Source organism: Macrobrachium nipponense, chromosome 39 (genome assembly GCF_015104395.2).
Source record: "Macrobrachium nipponense isolate FS-2020 chromosome 39, ASM1510439v2, whole genome shotgun sequence".
Lineage (NCBI taxonomy): Eukaryota > Metazoa > Arthropoda > Malacostraca > Decapoda > Palaemonidae > Macrobrachium > Macrobrachium nipponense.
Window position 1 is genome coordinate 31766470 of NC_061099.1, and position 13794 is coordinate 31780263.

The 13794-nt window shown below is 37.5% G+C and overlaps 1 protein-coding gene across 1 annotated transcript; it reads right to left on the reverse strand.

The window, feature by feature from the left end:
- Nucleotides 1–2634: 2634 nt before the first annotated feature.
- Nucleotides 2635–13745, reverse strand: LOC135210266 (chondroitin sulfate N-acetylgalactosaminyltransferase 1-like). Its single transcript, XM_064243134.1, has 11 exons — nucleotides 13081–13745; nucleotides 9399–9545; nucleotides 8484–8640; nucleotides 7015–7132; nucleotides 6636–6712; nucleotides 6297–6486; nucleotides 5539–5850; nucleotides 4957–5089; nucleotides 4577–4706; nucleotides 4205–4283; nucleotides 2635–3888 (listed from the first exon to the last, which is right to left on the reverse strand). The coding sequence occupies exons 2-11, from the start codon at nucleotides 9529–9531 to the stop codon at nucleotides 3574–3576; spliced, it is 1644 nt and encodes a 547-aa protein (XP_064099204.1). The 5' UTR covers nucleotides 9532–9545; nucleotides 13081–13745; the 3' UTR covers nucleotides 2635–3573.
- Nucleotides 13746–13794: the final 49 nt, after the last annotated feature.

Here is a 13794-nt window from a genome sequence, read left to right on the forward strand (position 1 = left end):
AGTCCGGCTGCTGCTGCAAACAGTGTGCCGTTTTCTTAGCAACTGGTTTCATACTAATCAGTTTGCTAGGCGTTTTACTTTAGTTACAACTAATACGTGGAATAGTTTGCCTGGTGCAGTTGCAGAATCTTCTGTCCTCCAAATGTTAAGTGGAAGAAATTAATTCCTTTTCTCTTCTAACTTCTCCTGAATTTCAGGTGTATCGGTCTTATTTTCTATTTCATCACACATATATATTTATTTATCCCTTTTTCCTATGAATTGTCTTTCTCTGCAGTCTGGTTTTCCTTTGGAACCAACATGAGTTTATAGTCTGAATTGACTCTACATCCATAAGGTTCTACAGTTGAAGAGTTAAAGAAAGAAAGAAAGAAAGAGGTAAAGCATTTATCGCCCAGTATGTTTGTGTAATTCTTTCTTGGAAAAATAAAAAGAAACTTATTGTCATAGATAATTACGTTATACGTCATGCAGCCAGACAGCCACTCTACGTACAGTTTCTATGGAGGGTCGTTATAAAGATTACAAATCATCGAGACTAATATTGTTGCCCTGGCGGGGCGTCCAACCAATTGACGTTTAGCTAGTAACATACGTGATTTTAATGTAATTATCGCTTTTATTGTCGGTATTATTAATTTTAAAGTGATCATATTACGACATACCTAATGCGTTGAAACAATGTAGATGCTCTGGAAGCGTGCTATGTGGTCTGATGTCCCCAGGTAGTGTGATAAAAACAAAATAGCTAAGATAAGAGGCCAGTTAGTTAGTTAGTTAGTTAGTTATGGGTCGAGGCAATGCCTTTGCAACGGCGCCTCTTAATCTTGAGTTTTTTTATTTGTTGAGCTCTTTCCTTTTTTCTCTCTTTTTTTGTTATTTCGTTGTTACCTGTAAATAGAAATTTTCCAACTATGTCACTTTCCTTCTCTTCATAGGGTTGCTGTAGCCCTATTGCTTTAACACGTTCTTCTCTATAAGTACAACAATATAAGAGGAAATGAAATATGTCTTCTACTGTATTATGGCAAAAAGGACAACAGGTGTTCTCATTCTGGTGCCTTTTTGCTATATTAAATTAAGAGAGTTGGTTCTGGCTTTGAAGAGAAGTATTGAACCAGTAGAATTATAAATTTCTTCATCTTTTATTTCTCTTTTCCACATTTTATATATATTCACAGTCACTTTATTTTCCAAGTCTTCTTTCCACCTCACTATGTCCCAGATTCTGACTTTGTCCTTTATTTCTGTTTAGGACATTCCTTCCAATTTTCTTAAATTGATTTTAACTTCATGTGTAGTACCTAGGTAGTACCTAGCTAGTATGGCTTCCATGGTGGAGATAAATCTAATATATTTTGAATGATTTCTTCGTGTTCAGAATATGGTGATAGGTTACATGATGATTATGAGCTTTTCCTGGTCATAGAACTTGGTGATGGCCTTGTTACTGAGCGATACAATGGTATGATAGGTGTGGATACAGGAAACCAGTGATGTGGGTGAATGGAAGGTTGGTTGGTAGCTAGCTATCCTAGCGTGGAATGGAGGAGAAAATATAATTACGATGATATTGACAGTGACAACACCAGATGACCAGAGAGTGCATACCTAACGCTTGATAGTGATAAAGTCCCATTTGTTTGGGCATACCTATGTGCCAGCTGCTTCAATTTTGAAGCCAGTGCCAGTGCCCCTGGCAGCAGTGGTGGTTTTCAGCCTGTGGAACCTTCTAATGATGACCCCGAACACCCAATTACAACCATTAAAATGAAGAAAAAGAATTATTAGCTAGGCCACTAATGCTGCTAAAATGCGAAAAACCTTGGCTTGCCCTTCCAGAAGTTTGGTAAAATGATTGATCCCCAACCAACTATACAAAAACAAGTGTTTTTCCACAATGGGAGATGTGGCAATTATAGTAATGTGATATTCAAGGCAAATTATTAATAGCCTAGGTGATTAGTACAGCTTGTGTCGTCGTGGATTTAAATCTGTCAGCTCCGCGCGCAGCAAATGCAAATTGTGGCCTCATCTTTTCAATATTGTTGGTGACTCCTGCATGTCTATGGATTTATGTAACTGACTACTCTCCAGAAATAATCTACAGGACAAGAACTCAAATTTTTGGTGAGTAAAATAATTTGCCATTATCCATCTTTTTTCCCGCTGTTTCATTGTTATTAATTATTTTTAAGCCTTAATCACCAATATCATTATCATTAGTGATTATTCACAAGTTTCTTAGGATATTTTTAATTTCATGTTTATCAATGTTTATCAACTGTGGGTGACAGTATTAATTATCTGAAAAAATTTCTCAATCATCTTATCTTCATCTTTAATCATTATTCACAGGTCTGTTAGGATTGTGTTTAACATATTACATACTTGAAATGTTTATTGATATATTTTATTATATATTAACTATGTGTACCAATACTATTGGAAATTTTTGGTTTTGTTTTAAAACATTAAAGGAAATTTTGGTGGACAGAGTTTGGAGTGAATTCTTTTTTTTTCTTTGTTACTTGGGGAGTAAGCCTACAAATTACTTTGTTGTTGTTGTTCTTGTTGTGTGTGGGGGGTGGGGGGGCGGTAGGAAAGCCATAAGGAAAAGCCTAAAAAGTTCTGAAAAAGGTGTTTTGTATTGAGTTAAAATATAGTGTATTTATTTTAATTTTTGTTGGTGAAACGATGAACTATTCAACTGTAGATTTTAGCACATGCCACGACTAAGCTGTAAAACTACATAAGGCAACAATGAAAACAACATCTTGAGGATTTTATACCAAATAAAAACTTGATATAAAGTATTTTAATGAAGGAATTGGGGAGCTGTAAAAAAGACATACTTGTTAAAAAAAGACATACATACTTGTTCATTCAATTGTTTTCAAAAGGTTATTTACACATATATGTCTTTAGGTATATTAGCCAATGTATCATTTGCATACAGCAATCACAGTGTAGGATAAATAGTCTCAGAAATATGTTTTTTACTTTTTTAAGAACTCCATATATAAATTTGAGAAAACTGGCGATAGAGGGTTATCCAATGCCATACGAACGTTTGTTTATAATTTTCCATTAAAATGAACATACAATCTCAAATATGTACACAATTTAACTCCAAAATTCGACTGACTGTTAGTGGTCAGTCCTGTCCGTTTTATTCATTTTCAAGTTATTCTAATAACAATTCATTGAGCACTTTTGTGAATAAAGTACATAGCCTACATCAGAACTTACTGGTAGGGAGTCATAATGATCTTGATACAATATACTGAAGGAAGGAAGGCTATGATTGACATGAAGAATGGCAAAGCATCAGGCCCATCTGAGATGCAAATTGAAATGTTGAAGGTACTTAGTATAGACTGGGAAGAATGGATACGGGAACTGTTAAGGGCAGTCTTGGATGAGGAAGTACTAATACCAATTAACAGTGAAGATATTGTGGTGTGTGGTAATTAATGAGGAATGAAACCAACCTTTCATTTACATGTTCTTTGTTGATTAGCTATATACAGACAGCACTTGTCGCCTAGGCAAACTTTTCACTGACAATTACTAGACATCCTTTGCCAACCCCATTTGTCTTGAGAGTTGCAAGTTCTGTACCATGAGGAACATATCCAGTCCAATGACGGACAGTAAAACAAGCAAGCATAGGCCATCCCACAGAGATCGGTATTGGGATACCACCTCTATGCTATCTGGGATGTACAAAGCTTCTGCTTTCGTTTCCCTCGGGTCTATCTCGACTTCGTCGTGGTAGTGGGGTTGGTTACCCTCGGCCAAGGCGCCATACACTGAGAGGCCTTCTTGTTGCCGGAAGTACCAAAATCCAAAGGCTTGTTTTGAGGCCTCGTTCGATGCTTTCATCTGCAATAAAAACGAATGATCGGCTATGAACCATTTCTCTCTCTTTGTCTCTCAATATTTTTCACTTTGATTAAGTGTCCAAAAGTAAGTTTCTTATGCGTAATAGAGCTGTGTGCTCAAGATCCCCTGGACGTTAGACATTAATCAAGTTAGCGAGTTGTGTTTGTGTGAATTCTCAGAACACCTCTGAAAAAATGTGCTAAATAAAATCCAATACTAGTTACTTATAGTAACAATGATAATTCTAAATAAATGGCAGTAATAACTATCCTCTGCTTACATTGTTTTACGTTTGATTTTCGAATGCAATACTAACCTTCAAGCATGAGTAGTATTTACCAGCGACATCACATTCTTTCTTGTGGTACCGGTGGAAAAGGCCAGGTTCCAAGGATCTTGTGGAAAAATGCTCCATTTTTATTTGACCCAACAAGAACTGATACAAAAAATGAACCACCTAAGTTATTTGCAGCCATTAGTTTCATAGCAATATGGAGCTTCGCACTGGGCAAGAAAGTAATACTGGAGACCTCACAGGATTTCTTCAGCTTTATGGAGTTACCCAAGTGGAGTTACTTAATAAAATTGCTATTTGGGGTAGATGACATATTTGAACCCCAGAAAAATAAGTTGTTAACAACATTAGGAATCTAAGTTTCGAACGAACAGGAATAAAAACATCACCTACCTTACGATTTTATAATCTCCAGCATTGATGGTTCTCCTGACGAAAGCGAGGTCCTCTCCTCCCCAACCGGTGCGGTCTTTGTCAAAACCTCCTATTTTGAGGAAGTCCTCTTTATAGACACACACCATTCCTTTTGGAAGAAGTAGAAGAAAGAGATATCAGTATAGGAGATTTCAATACTATTTCTCCTGGACAACATGGTATCTAAGTCAAATTTTTAACAACCCTTCTTTAACGTGCCTTTGTTTTTATGCAGGTACAAGAGGACCTTGAATCCTGTTTCTTTGATGGATGAACTTTATTTTTAACACAAATCTATGAAGTATGAATTATAAGCTTGCAAATTCTCAACACCAAATGGAAATGGGAAATAGTTTTACCATGTCCCCAGACTCTCCAGTATCCGTGATCATCTTTCACCTCCATTTGTTTCAGTGGAGGAGGAATCCGATGTTTGTGCAGTGGATACACAAACTCCGGGTTGTACTGTGAGAACACCATAGGGATGAACACCTGCATAGAGACAGTGAGAGCAGTTTAATGTAGAAAAGATAAACTCATGTACTTTCAAAAATGAATGCCTATACTGTATTTTAGAGTATTTATATTCAAATGAGATTTCAATCTGCATCTTCGTTTCAAGGTGGATGGAAACACATTTTCTAGTGCTTAAAAGGCAAGGTATTTGCAAAAGGTTCTTTCTCCACTTACATTCGTTAATTAACTTGTTTTCAACCTGTTTGTGATGTGCATGCGATAAACTGCAGATATGTTCATGAGATGTTTTACTGTTGTATGGACACATCATTTTCCATCAGAGCTCGTAACTTTTCATTTAATTCAGTCGTTTTGTTTAGTTTTCAAATTGTATATTGTATACTAATCATGATACATCACTGTCATGATAATTGCCCTGGTTATATATTGGCACATGGGACAGCTATGGCATCACAAGTACTTACCTGATGACCCCTAACAGGAGTCGAGATACATCTGGTTAGAAAAGCGCTCGTGAAGAGAACATCCACGTCACAGAAGAAGAGGATTTCCCCTGAGAATTCGGTCCGTTCCACGCCCTCCTGTAGGCCCTTGCCCCGGGAAAATTCCGTACTTTCCAAAAGGATTAATTGTGTCTTTAGTCTAGTAATCCCTGCTTCTGAATCCTTGAGGATTTTTCGTATACTCTCTTCATTCCCGTCAGCAAAGTAGACGAGGGTGAGTCCCACTCTGATATGACTGTCAAGCAAGACCTGGACAAGATTCGTCATGAAGAGCTGCCGAAGAACCCGGGAAGAACGTTTCTATGAATGTTACATTTTTTTTTTTAAAGCAACTACTTTATATCAGTAAAAGTGGTTTGAATATTCAAAATGTATGAGGTTTCATGTTTTAAAACTATAAATGAAGTGAGTTTTCATAGACAGAATTGCAATTGGGCATTCTTATGAATATGATGTTAAATTTGTAACACTCAGGAGACAGAAACATTTTCTTTAGGTGGTAAAAATTGTTATGGTATTTGAAACTCTTATTCTTTTAACAAGATTATTACTCTTTAACAAATGGGGGCTGTAGCAAATAGAAAACTTGGCAGTACTATATAGAGATAGATAATGGTAGACCCAGGTATGTAAAGCAGAGACTTCAAGACGCAGATGAGCTAAAGAAATGCATCTCTCTCTTTCTCACTCAGCATTCTTTTCTTAATACTATGACCAACCTGTAGGCTGTCCTGTCTGCCTCTTAGAGGCATAATAATGTTGATTGTCGTCGTAGGAGGGACTGCATGATGATAGGTGACCTTGGGTGGTCTCAGTGGTAAGATGATACTCAGCCTGTCCACTGACATAGAAGCTGTGTCATTACAAGTGACGTCTGCTTCGATTCCAACAGTCGGAATTGTGCGATACCTTCAAGAAGAAGAAGTAGTGGATCTTTATTTAGTGACCCCAAGGTTTCAAGAGACTCTGTTTGGTTTAACACATGCTACTACAGTAATTGAAAAGGTTTCAAAGAAACACTAATTTGGTAACCAATGTACCGCACGAGGTCTTCTTACCTTATGGAGTTGCAGTTTTCCTTCGAGTATTTTCCTGGGGACTTGGTGCTAAAGAATTTGTAGGCTCTTTCTCGAACCTACGGAAAGAGAAGATAAAACTATCACTCATACCATGATTATTCCATTCAAAAAGAGAGCATGTGTCTCTAATGCCTAGAGGGATGTTAGTCGGTAGGAGAAGATTTCCTCCTCAAAGCTAGACCTATTGTCAACTGAAAGGATAAGTACATGTAGTACTCATATTTTGCGTGGGTCAATTCTTTATTAAATCATTTGATAGAATGTAAATGGTAACAGCTAGTTAGAATTGGGACAAAGTGGTTATCAAGGTAGGTCCCTTGCCAGGATAATTACAGTAGAATAGATTTTGACACCTGACCTGTGAGAGCATGAGTTGTTCATCGTGATGAGTGTTGCGAGAGACCGTTCCTCCGGTGTATTCTTGGTTGGTGTACACTCGGTTGCCGTCGTAAAAAGAATAATAGATGTGGTCGTACCTGGAATAGAAATGCAGATATGATGGATTGTTCTGTCTGCAGTTCAGGATCTTTCTTAGATAGTGACCCCGAGTGGTTTTTGGGGGTGATTATCTTCTTTATATTTACAGTCCTTTGTTTATGTTTTTATGGTCATTCCCAACAGGTTTGTACTAAACACACCGCAGAGGTGGAGACATACCGGGTAAAAACCCTCTGGTCACTGTCTAGGGAAGATCTGCAGTTCAGAAGAGCGAGCATAGTAAAAATGACCACTGAAGAAAGATTTGGGAGCAGAAAACATCTCCCTTAAAATAGCGCTGATGGAAGTAGTACATACGTATTCTCGAAAATTGTATAAGTTGGTGCCTATAGCTATAGTTTTGCTTAATAGTTTTATTATTACTAGCAGAATTGTAATGTGGTGTTTGCATGCATCCAAAAAGAATACAGTGAACCCCCCCCCCCATATTAGCGGGGAATGCGCACCGGACCCCCGTGAATAGCTCAGATCTGCAAATATTTAAAACCCCTCTAAAAAATGCTTATGCTTGAGTATTTTAGTAGTTTTATCACAAAAAGTTCATGAAAATACAGTAATTTGTGAATATTTATCAGCGATTTTCCAGCGAATAATGCCTATACGTATGTACGAGGGTTGTCCGTAAATGAAGGTTCCCAAAGATTTTTCACAATGAAAAACATGATTATTGGCATTGAATAATACATTTTTGTAAAGCTTAGACTTTTTCCTATTTTTCGACATAATCGCTGTTGAGATCAATGCATTTTTGCACACGGTGTACCATCTTCTTTATGCTTGAATCGTAGAACTCTCCCACTGCTCCGCGAAGGTAGCTTAAAACCTCTTCTTTCAGCTCCTCTCTGGTTCTGAAATGCGTTATGGACGTCTGTACATCCTTCTTTGAATTCCCTGCACCATTTGCACACATGTTGTACGCTCATACACTTTTCTCCGTAGACTTCACACAGTTGGCAATGAACGTCCACCAGTGCAGTGTTTTTGCACACAAAAAACGAATCACAGAGCGTAATTTGCACCTGGCGGGAGAAGCGAGTGGGAGCTCCATCTCTATTGGCTGCCAAGCCAAGGCTGAGCGTCGCAGACAGCTCGCCGGGGCGGGGGCTGGGAGAGGGGAACCAAGCTACACGCCAGTGTCGCCGGATCCTGCGTAACAGCGTTCCTCACGACTGCAGCTCCTTGGGAACCTTATTATACGGACAACCCAAGATATGTATAAGTTCCATAGAGAACCCCACGAATACGTGAGTCCGTGGGATAGCGGGAACGCAAATATGGGGGTTTACTGTATCCCATTTTCCTTATTGTTGATCTTTCACTCTTACTCACAGCCAGTCCCGCGTTCTTGGGTACCTAGGATCTTCATTCAGGATCTCATCGTCGTCTTCCCGAGGGGGTAAGTTATGGGCAACATCTCTGTGCTGTGACTCCCCGTTCTGGGTCTTCTTCGCTCGGAATGGATTCCAAAGGTGATCTTTGACACTGTCTTGAAAGAAATGTCCAGCAGTTAGCGATCGTAATTTCTAGCAGTCTGCCACTCTCTCTTTTTGTTGTCGGGGAATTTAAAGAATGTTTGAAGGCAGTGAAACTCCTTTGGAAAACAATGCAACAAATACAATACATAGTGTCGTCTCTATAAGTTTGTATTTCCCTGAATTTCTTGATGTAAGTACTATTACTTCATTCTTAAGTTATCACTTTTGTTTGAAATATCCCACCATGATAAGGTATAAATAGTTACAAGGAGTTACAAGGATTAGGATGTCTCCATCCAAGGAGCATCGGAAGTGAAATAACATTATGGGTATCAAATAAATATCACAGTTGGTTAAATATAAATGCTAAATGAACAAATGAATTCACATTTTTCCCCTAAGGTATTACTTATAAACTGACATCTGTGGTCTAGAAATTGAATTACATTAAAATAGAATTCTAATGGAAAGAACTGGGAAGAATTATTGTACGTTATTTAAGAAAACAAAGGCAGATTGAGTTCCATACCACTTGTCATTTGCCATAAAGGTGATGCCTTTGATAGAGGGCAGTGGAGGAGAAGGCGCATAAGGCAACCAACCCCTTAATGTAGGGATAGCGGTGGGAAAGATTATAAAGGCTGATTTGTAAACGGAATATACAGTTATATTAAACTAGAAAACTCTTTCCTAACATAAAATAATTTAGTGACCAAAACTTCGACTAACGAATATAATTCAAGAATATAGTACAGCTTTGTGCTCTTACCAGAAAATGAATATATTTTGGAAAGGCAGAATACAGTGAAAACCAGCAAGACGGTCAACCGTAGGCACAGACGAATGAGTGGACCTTGAGTTAAAAGGAAAGAGTGTAGCTGGTGACGGTAATTCTGTAACATTTCTCCTGAAGGTCCTGTGGAAACACGAGTCAAACTATTAATCTGAAGTATCTGTGTTCTTGCTGTTAATGCTCTTGTTGGGGTGGTAGGAAAGGTCTATGGAGGAGGCTAAAAAGGTCTGAAAAAGGTGTTTTGCATTGAGATAAAGATACGAGAATTTTAGCACAGGATATTTATGATTTATCTATTAGAACGAAAATGTAAAAAATAAATGATGTGCATGTTAAACAATGAAGAATAATTATTTCTAATGAAGTGTAGCATATTAATTTTAATTTTCGTTGGTGAAACAACGTTCTATTTGACCATAGATTTCAGCGTCGCGCGGCCTGAGTAGGCTGGAGGTCGGATCATACCTTGTTATATAACTGAACAGTACGCATCAGCAAAAAACACACACATACGAACACATTCTTTTTTGTAATGAAGAATAGTAGAGGTCTTTACTGCCTCTAAAATTGCACTAGTTCATTATTAGAGAAAAATAAGTGGAAAAATTTTACTCATATTTGTTTAGTTTACTTCCCCATTAGTTGGTTAATTCTCCCATTTAAACGTAGTACTTTTCTAGTTGATGCTATTGTTTGTTTAGCATCTTCCTCAGATCTCTGGGTTGAGTCCTAAATCGCAATCTGAGTCGACAGTTCTTGGGAGATACTATAGTAGTAGATTCACATCAACCGTGCATTTGATGTCTAGGCCACCTGTCCCTTACGACGCTCCTGGTTGGCTGTTGATAAGCCAATCACAGGGCTGGAAACTCTCCTGAGTCTCTCTAGAGAGAGTTCATATAGGCAGGATGTACGTTCCACTCTCCTGAGGGATACCTTTTTTTGGTGGTGAGACGACTAACAAATTCCGACACCCAAGTGACCAGTCAGGGTAATTAAGGAGAAAGTTAATTTTCATAAATTTGTGGTAATTAAAGTCTAACATAAGATCACCGGAAGTTGTTAGAAGCTAACAAGGTACATATACGCTTAAAATCATTAAGAAATCGTCCTCCATAGCGGGGTAGCGTCATCAGCGCACCTCATGCAGTGCACTGTAGGCATTATTTAACATTCTCTGCAGCGTCTCTTCATCGGCCCCTAGCTGCAACCGCCTTTCGTTTCTTTTACTGCACCTCCTTTTATATTCTCTTTCTTCCATCTTACTTGCCACCCTCTCTTAACAGTTGATTCATAGTGCAACTGCTTTGAGGTTTTCCTGCTGTTACACCTTTCAAACTTTTTATTCTCAGTTTCCGTTTCAGCTCTGAATGACCCCACTGGTCCCAGTGCTTGGCCTTGGGCCTAAAAATCTATATTCAATTCAATGTTCAATAAGAAAGCGTACACAAATTATTAGAATTCCTTATCTCTTTTTAGTGACTTTGTACTGTGATGCCTAATGTCTTCGTATATTTTATTTAACGATGAGATAAATGATTGAATTGTGATCCTTTTAATAAATTTGTATGATTAATCGCAAAAATTATAGGTTCAGAGCTTTCGTTATTAATTTTAAGTTTATTTCAAAATGTATCAGGTTTAGAGCTTTCATTCACTTCGTAAATAATGTATGACTGAAGGTCCTTTCACCAAAATGTACTTTTCAGTACTATTCCGTTCAAATGAACTTGATAACACAACGGGATGATAGAGTTTCCTATAAACTTTCTAATTACAATGTCTCTGATATATACTTTTATAGTCATGACTTTTTTTTCTCGCATAGTAGGTCTATTTTTCAGCATCCTGACCACAGTAGTATTTCCCGCCTATGTCGTGTGTATATCGAATTTTTCATAGATAGTAGATAGTGGCCAGTAAGGGTTTTGGCTGTTGTTATCTATACTCTGTGGTGTTTTCGCATGGTAACTGCGTCCCGGGCTTTAAATAGTTACGCTATGTGTAAGTTTTAGGTAAATAAAAGGATATCTGGGTACATTTGCAACTGAAAAGTGTTTTTAATAATTACTGTATGCGAATTACACCGTTAAGGTTCGAAATAGGATATTATTATTGTTGTTGAATGTAAGCTGAATGTAACTATCTAAAGCCCGGACGCAGTGTTACCATACGCAAACACCACAGGCGGATGGACAGATGGAAAAAAACCGAGTATAGGACTGATATTTCTTGGGTGGGGTGTCATTATCTTTATGATATTTACAGTCTTTTGTTCATGTTTTTTTTACGGTAATCCCCAACGGGGTCGTACTATAGAGAAGCCGCGCAGGTGGATACAAGTCGTAAAACAGCGGTTCCCAATTACTTTTGGTCATTACTCCACTTTTTCCAAAATCCTGGCTAGCAGCAAGCTCGTTACCCCCACACCATATCTATTATATTGTACATGCTTAATGTTAAATAAACTCTTTTAGTAGGTTGAACGTTCCTTTATATACAATTATTGAAACAAATATATCAAGAAGTACTATTACTTCTGTTGAAAAAAAATGCATTCATATAAGAAGGTTGAAAAATAAATGGAGAGAATATATAATTGAAATAATGTCCATCAGGGTGAAAAATGACAAATAAATCAATAAATACTTCTGTTGGAAATAAATAAAATAATTTCATGTAAATAATCACACCTTCAGTTGAAAATAAGTGGATATATATATATATATATATATATATATACTATATATATATATAATATTATAGATATATATACATAAAGACTTAAAAAAAATATTCATTGTGTGAAAAATGACACCTTCGGTTTGAGGTAATTTCAGTAATGCGAGGAGACAGTTTTGTAAGGACACACCTGATGTCATTTTCTGAGTTCAATCTATTTCTCTCTTTGCTTCAGTTGTCAAAAGAACTGAAAAGTAAGTTGAACCAAATGGTAAAAGCATTCTAACTGCTTCTAAACTTGCCAGAGGGAACTCTTTGTTACGGCTAATCCAAAATGAAGATAATTTCGTGGAGTTAAATTCCATTTGTGTGATGTTGTTTGCTTTTATTTCAAGTATTTCTTCTGCGAGTCCATTTGGTTCATCTGGCAGATGTTCAGTGTTACATGTGAATGGATTCTGAATCCAAGCATAGTTGAGTGGGTTAATTTCAGGAAAATATTCTTCCATCCTCAAACGCAGGCTATTTAAATAAATGCGCACTCATTATACTCTCCATATCACTCAAGTGTATAGAATCTGTATCTTCCAATAACTCTCCTAACTTAGGAAATGCAGCTATTCTGCCAGTTTTCAATTTTGAGTCCCAAAAATCCACTTTGCTACGAAATATTTGACAGCACCTGTCAAAATGAAAACTGTCATTACCCCCATCAAATGCGAAATTACCCCCTTTGGGGTAATTTACCCCTATTTAGGAACCGCTGTCTTGAAACCCTTGGTGTTCACTATTCAGTAAAGCTTACGCTTGTGAGACATTTTCTTCCCGATATTCTTCTTCGTAATTTGTCACTCCTTATGAATGTTATCTTTCCGTTAAATTATAGTGGAAAAAATATAATTCACATATGTTATGTATATAGTACGCAGTGCTGCGTTTAAAATTCCTCGTGTGTTGATATGAAATTGATAGATACCTAACTCACGCACACACGCAATCACCGGCCAGAGGCGATAGATATACTGCTTAGGAAGGTGATGGTGGTGTTGTCACACCCTCGTGAAACTATTCACATACGAAGTGGTGCCGCCTTTTCATAGCCACTTGTGTGACACGGCGCTTAAACTCACCGAAACCTCTCGGTTGAACTCGACAGTACTAATTGGATGATAAGTTTTTTTCAGGTCCAATACATTTCGGCTTCATATGCATATCGACTTCTTCTTACCAAGATTCAATCGAATATTGGTCTGGTAGATACTTACGTTCGTGATAGGGGTTAGTCACATCTAACAAGCGAAACGGAATCCAAAGTCAGTGTCCGAACGCGGTTTTAATTTCCATACGTTCGTCTAACAGGTGAGCAGCGTGCGTTTAATGATTTTCAATTTCATTTCCTTTCGTATGTTAATTGTAACGCCTGTCAGACTTAACGATACTTCGTCGAGAAATTGGCGAAATACTCATGGAACGTTGTTTCTTAGGAAGCATTGCTTTATATTCATAAAAGAAATCGGGTTCTATAGGTATTCAGTTTAGATAAACAGTTTAAGAGCGACCTCTTAAAGCAAGTCCAGAACTCTTAAGTGATTATCTCTCCTGTGGTCCACCCCGGACTTGCACTTGTTTACTCTTTTGACATGAACAGTCAAAGAAGACTCGAGTGAAAAGATTAAGATTATTTGTTTAA

What these genes read in the sequence shown, in the direction of transcription:
- LOC135210266 (XM_064243134.1), bottom strand. Translation starts at nt 9,531, where the DNA reads ATGTTACAGAATTACCGTCACCAGCTACACTCTTTCCTTTTAACTCAA. An exon ending in CAAAATATATTCATTTTCTG is followed by an intron (nt 8,641 to 9,398) that starts GTAAGAGCACAA and finishes ATTTCTTTCAAG; the next exon opens with ACAGTGTCAAAGATCACCTT. An exon ending in CTCCTGTTAGGGGTCATCAG is followed by an intron (nt 5,090 to 5,538) that starts GTAAGTACTTGT and finishes GTCTCTATGCAG; the next exon opens with GTGTTCATCCCTATGGTGTT.